Source organism: Neomonachus schauinslandi, chromosome X (genome assembly GCF_002201575.2).
Source record: "Neomonachus schauinslandi chromosome X, ASM220157v2, whole genome shotgun sequence".
In the NCBI taxonomy this organism is placed as follows: Eukaryota; Metazoa; Chordata; class Mammalia; order Carnivora; family Phocidae; genus Neomonachus; species Neomonachus schauinslandi.
The window spans coordinates 69,091,958-69,101,394 of NC_058419.1; the positions used below are offsets into that span (position 1 = coordinate 69,091,958).

Here is a 9,437-nt window from a genome sequence, read left to right on the forward strand (position 1 = left end):
GCGCCCCGGGGTCGGGTGGCACCGAGCGCGACCGGCTCGCGGCGGCGGCGGCGGTGGCGGTGGCGGCGGCGTGCGTGCCAGGGGCTGGGGGCTCGGCCGCTTCGCCCGCGGCTCACCGGGCTCCGCGCTTCCCTCTCTCCAGGGCAGGCGGCTTCGCAGAGGTAAGCCGGGCCGCCGGGCAGGGCGCTGGGCTGGTCGGCGGGGCCAGGGACTCCAGCCGAGCGGGTGTGGGGAGCGGGCGGCGGCCGCGCGGGCCGGGGGGCTCTGGGGGACTCTGGGGGACTTGTTTTCTGTTTGAAAGCTGTTTTGCTGGGGGCGGAGGGGCCGCCGCCCGCCCGCCAGCGAGCCGGTTCGCTCGCCAGCGCGCCCGCCTGCCGGCCAGCCGGGCCAGGCGCCCGCTTCTCCCGGGGAGACCGCAGCACCTTTTCTCCCCGCGCCCGCGCTTTCTCCAGCTTGGCTTCCACCGACTTTGCTAACCGCCCGGACCGCATCTGGACGCTCCGGCTCCGGGGCTGCACACAGCTCAGGTTTCCTTCGGGGACTGGAGACGAGAGGGGCTTTGGGGGCCGAGTTCAGCGGAATTGCGGGATGGAAGTTAGCGAATTTGGGCAACTTGCCTCTTTCACCCAGCCGACCTTTCCTCTCCCCCACACGCACGCCCACACACCCACGCACACCCACGCACACCCACGCACACACCCCTCTCCCTATAAACGAGGGCCGCGGGGCCGGGCCGCGCACTGAGTCCCTGCCTCGCCGAGCGCCGGACTTGGAGTCAGACCGACCTGGCTGCGAATCCCGGCTCCGCCACTTTCTAGCGCTGTGACCTTGGGCAAGTTACCGAACCTCTCCGAGCCTGTCTCACTCTTCTCATACCCGGGCTTAATAGCACTGACTACGGGCGGCTTGGCTTAGGGGGTAGGCTCAGCCTGCGGCCGCGTCGGATAGCTCAGCGGGCGCTCAGTAAGTGTTGGTGAGGCGCGGGAGTGCCGGCGCTGAGTGCGCCGCCGCGCGCGGGGCGACCACGGGGCCCCAAACTCGCGGCCGAGGCGGAGACCCCGCGCCCTTCCCCGCCTGCCCGCCCATCCAGGCTCTACGATCGGTTTCTGATAACGGCACTTGCGGGAGCGGACGCTCGGGGCCCCGGTGGCCTGGGTGCTCGCGCCCACCGTGCAGGGATGCTCCCAGCCGCCCCCAACTCCCGCAGATCCACCTGGGATGCGGCGAGGAGGGCGGCCGAGCTGTCCTCAAACAACGGGCCTTTAGTTTTCAGGTGGCGAAACTGACCGGTCTGGTTAGAGCGCGTCCAAGCCAAGCCGCAGTACTGTTTGGATTTTTAAATTTCTCCTTCTGAGTGAGAAAATAGCAATCGAGATGGAGCCATCCGGTTGGTGCCATTTTAACTTTGGGTCCCCCAACAGGTCAAAGGCGCCACCCCCAGCCCATTCCTCCCTTCTCTCTTCTTCCTCTCCCCTCCCCACCCCCATCTGGGCGGGAGGGGGCTGCCGGCCCTGGGGAAGATCTGTAGAGAAGGGAGGGCGGCGGGACTGGGGACTGACTGGTGGCCGGGGCCCGCGAGGCACCATCGGGCGCGGAGGCACTTGTTGCTCCGGGTTGTCCAGCCGCCTCTCGCGGCGGTTGAGCAGTGGTCAGCTCGCAGCTCGGATAGCGGGCTGAGACGTTTCCGCGCGGCCAAGTTTTGCCTTCGAATGGGCTGGGGGTGGGGGGGCAGAGTGGGGACCGAAACTTGGCGAAGCAGGGGCAGGGATTCCGATCGAAATGCTATTAGCCGCTTCAGACGGACCCAGAAACACTTACTGAGCGCCCACAGAGCCCAGACCCAGGCCGGGGGTCAGGGCGGGTGGGGAGGTGGCGGTGATGGGAGGGCCACAGATCCGAATGGAAACAGGGTCCCGCCTAGGGGAGCTCCCAGCCTGAAGGGGGAGACATGGTAAAATGGTCTTCCCCAGGAACTGATAATCAGAACAGAGAGACTTTTTTTCTCGTTCTTTTTTTTTTTTTTCTACTTTTTTCCCTCTCTCTCTCCTCTGTTTCTTTTTGTTATTGTTGTTCCCGCTGTTTTGTTTCTTTTTCTTTTGTACATTCGGGTACCTGGCGGCAGAAGGAAGGGAGGCTGAATAGGAAAGGGAAAAGATGGTCAGCCCCCTACCCGCCAGACATTGTTGTTTGGATACAGAATTGCTTGATACCAAAGGTGCCGAGCTTTTGAAGATGACATGGATTAGACTCCTTGTCTTGTGATCACTGGCTTGAAATATTCTCTGGTTGCCTCAGAGAAGAAGCAGGGCTTTCCAATCAAGCGGCAGTGGCAAACCCAGAAACTGATTTTCTCGTGTTTTCTCCCCGCCCCCTTCTTCCTTGCTCTGTTTTTCTTGCCTCCCTCCTGTCTAAATGGCGATGAGAAAGAGAGGTAGTGAGCGGTCACTTTCTAGAAGTGTCTGAACAGATTTCTAATGACCACTGGGAAGAGGGGGGTGTGGAGAAATCAAACCTTGCTGGACAGATCAGAGATCCTTTTTTAAGGTCCTGAAGGATTTCTGGGCTAAGAGGTATTTATAAATATGAAATTCTACATCTCTAACTCATCATGAAGGCCAGAATATAGGGGGCTCAAAAAAAAAAAAAAAAAAAAAAGCTTCCAGGAAAATAACTGGAGATTTTTCAGAGATGTTTAGTTTTCTGGTTTGGGGGTATTCTTTTTCCCCTCATCCCCTTATCCTTTGGCACTTGAGCTGGGGAATCATTTCTCCAGGAGCCGTCTGAATCATTCCCGGTATGATGACTTGGCCAGTGGTCAGGTGAGGCATGTGGATATAAGGAGTGCTAGCCCCTGCTCCCAGAACCAGAGCTACCTGATGGGACAGCCACTGAAGCTCTGTGCCTCAGTTTCCCTCCAGGAAGAATCACTGCCACCTGTCATTACAAATGGGTGTGGTTGGCCTCCGAGCAGATATCCTGGGAAAGTCCGGTGCTGCCCAGGTTGTCTGGGAGGCTTGGAGGTGATTGAGACATTCCCAGCTGCTCTCTCTGGCTGCCTTCGTGCCCCGAAACCACCCTGATCGGCCGGGCTTCTCTCGCACCCATGCCGGAGGCAGGGCTCTGCAGCCCCATGACCTTAGCTTTGGGGACTCATTCCTTCCCCCAGCTGACGCAGCCAGCCTTCCAGGTCTTCCTTGCCCTCAGTCCTTCCCACTTTTCTCCCAATCCCAGTGGAGGCCCCAGGTCCCCAGCCCAGGTGCCAGTGGTCCACTGAGAAAGTGTGCTCCTTGCTCAGGGACATCCCTGCCCTCAGAATCAGAAACAGTGCACCTCACGCACACACTTGAGGCTCTGAAGTCACTCACATGAGGAAACAGTCACATGTGTCCCCTCTTGGGGATGTGGGCAGCACCTGGCTAAATCAAGCACCTTTCCTGCCTCGGGCAAATGTTCTAGCTTGATCTCCTACCTCTGCTCAGGTGGTTTCTGGTCTTGGACCTAACGCTGTTCCCATCCTTGCCTCGTAGCTATGTGGAGCTGCCCTGCTTAGGGCTTTGCTAGTGCTCTCTCGGTCAGTAAAGCCTTGGTCCTTATTACTTCTTTTCCCTCACATACAGCACGAAAGCTCCAGCTGACGGCATCATCTCCCACCAATTTATCCAGCTTCTGCCAAGGCTCTGAAATGCCAACTATGTCAAGGCCTGCACTTGATGTCAAGGGTGGCACTTCACCTGTGAAGGAGGTAACTTCCGCCATCTTCCCGATGGAGACACCGAGAGGCATGGAAAGACGACCTGGTCTGGGCCTTGTGGTAGGCCCTCCCATGCACGGTAGCTAGTGTCCTTTAGCAGAGAGGAGACAGCAGGGCTTTCTCTGGGAAGAATGAGAATAGCTTCTGCCTAAGTATGGTCGACTCAAGCCCACCGAGGTGTTGAAAGATGGCAGAGAAGGGGAACAGAGAAGCAGAAGCGGCACAGGGCCACTCCTTTGAAGAGATTGCTGTGAGGCTGAGAAGAGAGCCAATGAGGTGCCCTTTTCGGAATAGTGACGTGAAGGAGGGGCCAGGGGGAGAGAGATGAAAGCCACTGACCCACGTAGGATGGCAGGCGCCCAGCACCGAGGACTTGGGTCTGAGCTCAGTGCTCGGGACCGTGGTAGCAAAAGGACACTCGAGCTGGGAGCCTAACTTGCCAGGGGGCCTTCTTGCTCTCTCCCCACCACCAGCCCCAGAGGAAGGGCACGTAGGGGCTTCCTGAGACCGATGAACGGTGATGGCCAAACCAGGAACTGGGGTACCAAGCTGTGCCTTTCTCTGTCTTGTAGGATGCCAACCCAGAGATGAGCTCGCTGGCCTACTCTAACCTGGGCGTGAAGGATCGCAAAGCAGTGGCCATTCTGCACTACCCCGGGGTGGCCTCGAACGGAACCAAGGCCAGTGGGGCTCCCACTAGTTCCTCGGGATCTCCATCTCCAATAGGCTCTCCTACCGCCACCCCTCCCACTAAACCCCCACCCTTCAACCTGCACCCCGCCCCTCATCTGCTGGCCAGTATGCAGCTGCAGAAACTTAATAGCCAGTATCATGGGATGGCCGCCGCCGCCGCCGCCGCCGCCGCCACCGCCACTCCAGGCCAACCTGGGGAGGCAGGGCCCCTACAAAACTGGGGCCTTGGGGCTCAGGCGGGAGGGGCGGGGTCACTCTCTCCTTCTCCCGGTGCCCAAAGCCCTGCTATCATCGACTCAGACCCAGTGGATGAGGAGGTGCTGATGTCGCTGGTGGTGGAACTGGGACTGGACCGAGCCAATGAGCTTCCGGAGCTGTGGCTGGGGCAGAATGAGTTTGACTTCACTGCGGACTTTCCATCTGGCTGCTGATGCTCACCGTCCCTAAAGATGGAGGAACAAAGCCACCGACTCTGTTGTAAATAAAAAATAAAAGTTACTTACAAAGAGATGGGCCAGCTGGAGGTGTTCTTCATTGAGGTCTAAAGGGGTGCGGCACAGTCTGACGTTCCTTCTAGCAATTCTGAGGCCCACGGTGGGGTGGTGGGTGGTTAGCCAGGAGGAAGCTGGGTGGGGTGGGGGTGGGGCACAAAGGGGGCTGCTCACCAAATGCCGCCTGCCACTGCCTTTAACCTCTCCAGAGGCCCAAGTACCTGGCCTCACTGCCCTGAGACCCCAGGAATGCTGTCCTAATCAAGGCTGAATAGAGGGGCTGGTCGGAGGAGCAGTCTCAGATGAAAGACTTCAGACCCTTCCGCAGCCTCCTTGCCCGGGGCACATCCAAGCCTAAAGCGTTGCCCTGGCCACGTGGTACCCACTCTACAACTCTAAAAGCTACCCTACCCACTCTCTAGGCCCCAGTCTAATCGACCCATTAAGGCCACTCCTTTGCCCTGTTGCCCATGGGCAAGAGATGGGACCTAAGAAGCATCCTATGACTTGGGAGCTCAGATTTCTCTGGAAAATTGCAAAAGTAGCAGACTCCCATGATGACACTCTGGGATTCTAGGTGCCTTCTTCAAGTCCCCCCGAGAGTTGTTCATCCTTTCCCTCCAAGCCCGGGACACTCAGCTGGCGTGAGTGTCCTCCTAACGCTGGGCTTCCTGGCCCACCGGGTATGGGGACAGCCTGTTCCTTGAGGCCGGCCTCTTCCTCTTAGAGATACAGATTAGGGCTGGGCTTGACAAGTTCAACGTTGAGGAATATAGCCTTGCTCTTAGGCAGTGGCTTCACAAGCATGCCAAGTGGGGGTGCCTGGGTGGCTCAGTCGGTTAAGCGTCCGCCTTCGGCTCAGGTTATGATCCTGAGGTCCTGGAATGAGTCCCACATCGGGCTCCTTGCTCAACGGGGAGCCTGCTTCTCCCTCTGCCCGCCGCTCCCCCTGCTTGTGCTCTCTCTCTCTCAAATAAATAAATAAAATCTTAAAAAAAAAAAAAAAAAGCATGCCAAGTGACAGGACAGTAGCACCGAATTGGATCCTGGCCTTGTGGGTGCCGGGCCCATCCCCGTGTTGACCCAACCCAAGAACCTGGAGGCCCCCCCCCCCACCCATATTTCTGACTTCTGGAGACATTCTCCCTTGGATATGGTAAAAACGAATCGACTTCTCAGGACTAGTGTCAGGCCTGTCCCCATGGCAAGCGCGTTCAAAGTGCTTCCCACTGGCGGAAGCAGCGCCCTGGCTTCTGCGCTTCCTTAGCACCTGCTCTGGGCCAGGCACTTTGCTAGGCACTGGGAGCATGAATGAGATAAAGCTTCTCCCTTTAAGGATGTTCCCCATCTAGAAGGAGAGAGGCGCCAACAAATAACCATAAAGCGCAGTATTTGCTATAACACGGGGAAAGTGCTATTTGATCCCAGAAAAGAAAACAGCCCCATCTGCCTGGGAAGTCTGGGGTAGGCTTCCTGGTATTGAACTGCTTCATTTGTTTGTTTTCCTAGCTCACAAGTAATAAATACGTGATACAATCGCCCTGTGAAAAGTAGAAACTTGACAGATAAGGCCAAAGTCCCCTTTGACCAACTCTCTCCCTCAATCCTGATCGCCTCTTGCCCTCCAGAGAGGTAGCAGCTGTTTATCTGCGTGTGGTATATCCTCACTGACCTCGCTCTGTGCCTTTACACGAAGACATATCTACCCTTGTTTTAAAACAAGAGTAAGGTCAGCCAGGGAAAGAACGAGTGAGAGAAAAAGCTGGTGCGTGGGTACGGGTCCCCAAAAGGGGCTGCTTAGATGGCTACGAAGTTCAAGGCTGACAGGAGTTTGGGAGGAGACGATGCAGAGGAAGTTTGCAAGAGGCAGAGCGCATGGGGCTTTCTACGCTAGGTGAGGAGTGTGTCTTCATCCTTAGTACCCCCGGCCCTGTTTGTAGGAGAGCAAAGAATGAACCCACTTTTATTTTCAGGATGCTCCCGCTGAAGGTGGATGGTTAGATTCATCTAAGGCTTCCCACAGGAAGACGTGGGGCTCTCAGACGACCGGTGAGGCAGGGGTAAGAAAAGAAAGAGAAGAACAGAAGCCCCGGGGGGAACAGGGCAGGACTGGGGGCCTGGAGGTCTGTGTGTGGAGAACAGAACAGGATCTGGGGAGGCAGGAAGTGACGAGGAAGGAGGGAAGCTGTGGTCGGCAGGTGGATTTCAGAATCTGGACAGCTCTAGGGTCCAGGTGGCCTCAGGAATGAACTCTAAAGCAGAATGGCAGGATGTGGAAGGAACCTTGCCCCTAAAAGTCTGGAGGGTTCGAGGTCCTTCCCCTGCTGGGGCCTTTACAAAACACGATTCCGGCCAAACAAAGTAAGTTAGCAGGCTGGATCCAGCACATGGGCCCCAGCTTGCTACCCCTGACCTCTGTGAGTTCTGGTGCCTCCAGCATGCCCTTGGGGTGGGGAGAAGCCCAAGCCAGGGCCCAGTGCCTCGGCGAGGGGGGCAGGGGCTGCCTCGGAATCATCGTGGAGGTGACAGGGGTGCCGTCAGGAAGCAGACAGTGGCAGGGAATGGACTGGGCATCCCTAGACAAGGCCTGGCGGAGGAGGGAGAACAGGAACTTGGACGTGGCAATCCTGTCTCCCGGTGCCCAGGGGCCGGAACTGTGGCCAACTGGGCAGCCTCCTCTCCTGAGGGCTTGGAGGGAGGAAGAGGCAGGGAGCATCCTCTAGGGAGAGCCAGGGCTCTGCCCAGGTGAGGAGAGGGGAAGGGCGGGAGGCGGTAACTGTTAATCGCTGGAGAAGGGGCAGGCAGGAGTGAGGGAACGTCAAGGGCACAGCTGGGGAAAGGCTGGGAAGGCTCTGCCCCTGCTCCACCCCTTCCCCTGTTCAGGCCTCTCCCAGCACAACCAGACACATTCATTAGGTTACCGGAAGATTCCTGAAGCCAGCTTTAAGTCTTGCCCTGGGGGGCCAGGAAGCAAGGTCCCCAGAGGCACACCAATAAGGAGCACTGCCTACCCGCAAGGAGCCCACAGCCTGGGAGCAGATGGAGATGTGTGGCTCCAAGCGCCTCCTGGAATCCAGGAGCTGTGTTGCTCCCTGAGGACAAATTAGGGGGACCCTGTCTCCGCTGTCAATGAACTCACAGTCCAGTGGCGGAGAGAGCCACAGTCTTGAAAGATGAATTGGATTTCCATAAGGCAGTACTGCTGGTGGGGGACTGAGGGCAAGGCACGGCCTTCGGGCACAGGGAGAAATTGAAGCACAAGTAAAAAGATAAAATCAAGGCACGGTACAAACCAGAACCAAGCGCTAGAAAGCCTGCGGCTCTTTCAGAAAGGGCAGCGGGTCCAGCAGTTTGACTTCCTTGAAGGGCAGAGGGCTGAGAGAAGGTAAGTTAGAATCAGATCTTGCAGGGGTGCCTGGGTGGCTCAGTCGGTTAAGCGTCTGCCTTCGGCTCAGGTCATGATCCCGGGGTCCTGGGATCGAGCCCCGTGTGGGGCTCCCTGCTCAGCGGGGAGTATGCTTCTCCCTCTCCCCCTGCCCTTCCCCTGCCCCAGTCCCCCAACCCCCGCTCGTGTTCCTTCTCTCTCTCTCAAGTAAATAAAATCTTAAAAAAAAAAAATAAAAGAATCAGATCTTGCAGTGGTTTCTACTTTATTCCAGAGGCCAAGTGGAAGCTCTCGTTCCACAAACACGGACTGACTACCTACGGTGGGCCAGGAGCACGCTAAGTAAGCACTGGGAATATGTGGTGAGCACATCGCCCTTGCTCTCATGAAGCTTGACGTTTAGCAAGGAGATAGAGAACAGTCAAATAATCACACAGATCATTAAAAAGCATGAGACATGACGGGAAGAAAAGGTATAGGCACTGCAAAAGAGTAGAATGGGGGCTTAATTTCAATTGCGGGATAAGGAAGGGCCTCCGAAGGTTTTGAATAAGAGAGTGCTGTGGTCAGAGGTGCATGAGGAAAATGAATCAGGCACAGTGTGCACGACAGATTGGAATTATGGTAATGCTAGAAAGCTGTTACAGTGGTTGAGGCAAGAAGTGACAAAGACAGGAAATTAGTCTATGATGAAAAGGTAGCATTTCAATGGGGAGTTGTTGTTCAAGGAGAGTTTCACTTTTGCAAGATAAGAAAGTTCTAGAAATCTGTTGCCCAACAATGTGAATAACTTAACGCTACTGAACCGTACACTTCAAAAATGGTTAAGATGGTAAATTTTATGTCGTGTGTGTTTTACCACAATTTTTTCAAAGATAACATTTCAAAGTAGACAGGAAGTGGTGTACTAGTCAATAAATGCTTTGGGACAACTAGATATGCTCCCTCACAATATACACCAAAATGAATTCCAGATAGACTGAAGATTTAAAAATTCAAAAATGAAACCATAAAAGTACTAGAAGAAAATATGAGGGGATTTAAAAAGAAAATATTGAAATCAGGAGGCTGTTCCAAGAATGACACAAAACCCAGAAGCTATGGAAGAGACTGACAC

The 9,437-nt window shown here is 56.0% G+C and overlaps 1 protein-coding gene across 1 annotated transcript; it reads left to right on the forward strand.

The window, feature by feature from the left end:
* Positions 1–1,374: 1,374 nt before the first annotated feature.
* CITED1 (Cbp/p300 interacting transactivator with Glu/Asp rich carboxy-terminal domain 1) lies at positions 1,375–4,875 on the forward strand. Its single transcript, XM_021680505.1, has 3 exons — positions 1,375–1,387; positions 3,618–3,742; positions 4,324–4,875. Exons 1-3 carry the CDS (start codon positions 1,375–1,377, stop codon positions 4,873–4,875), a joined length of 690 nt encoding a protein of 229 aa, XP_021536180.1.
* Positions 4,876–9,437: the final 4,562 nt, after the last annotated feature.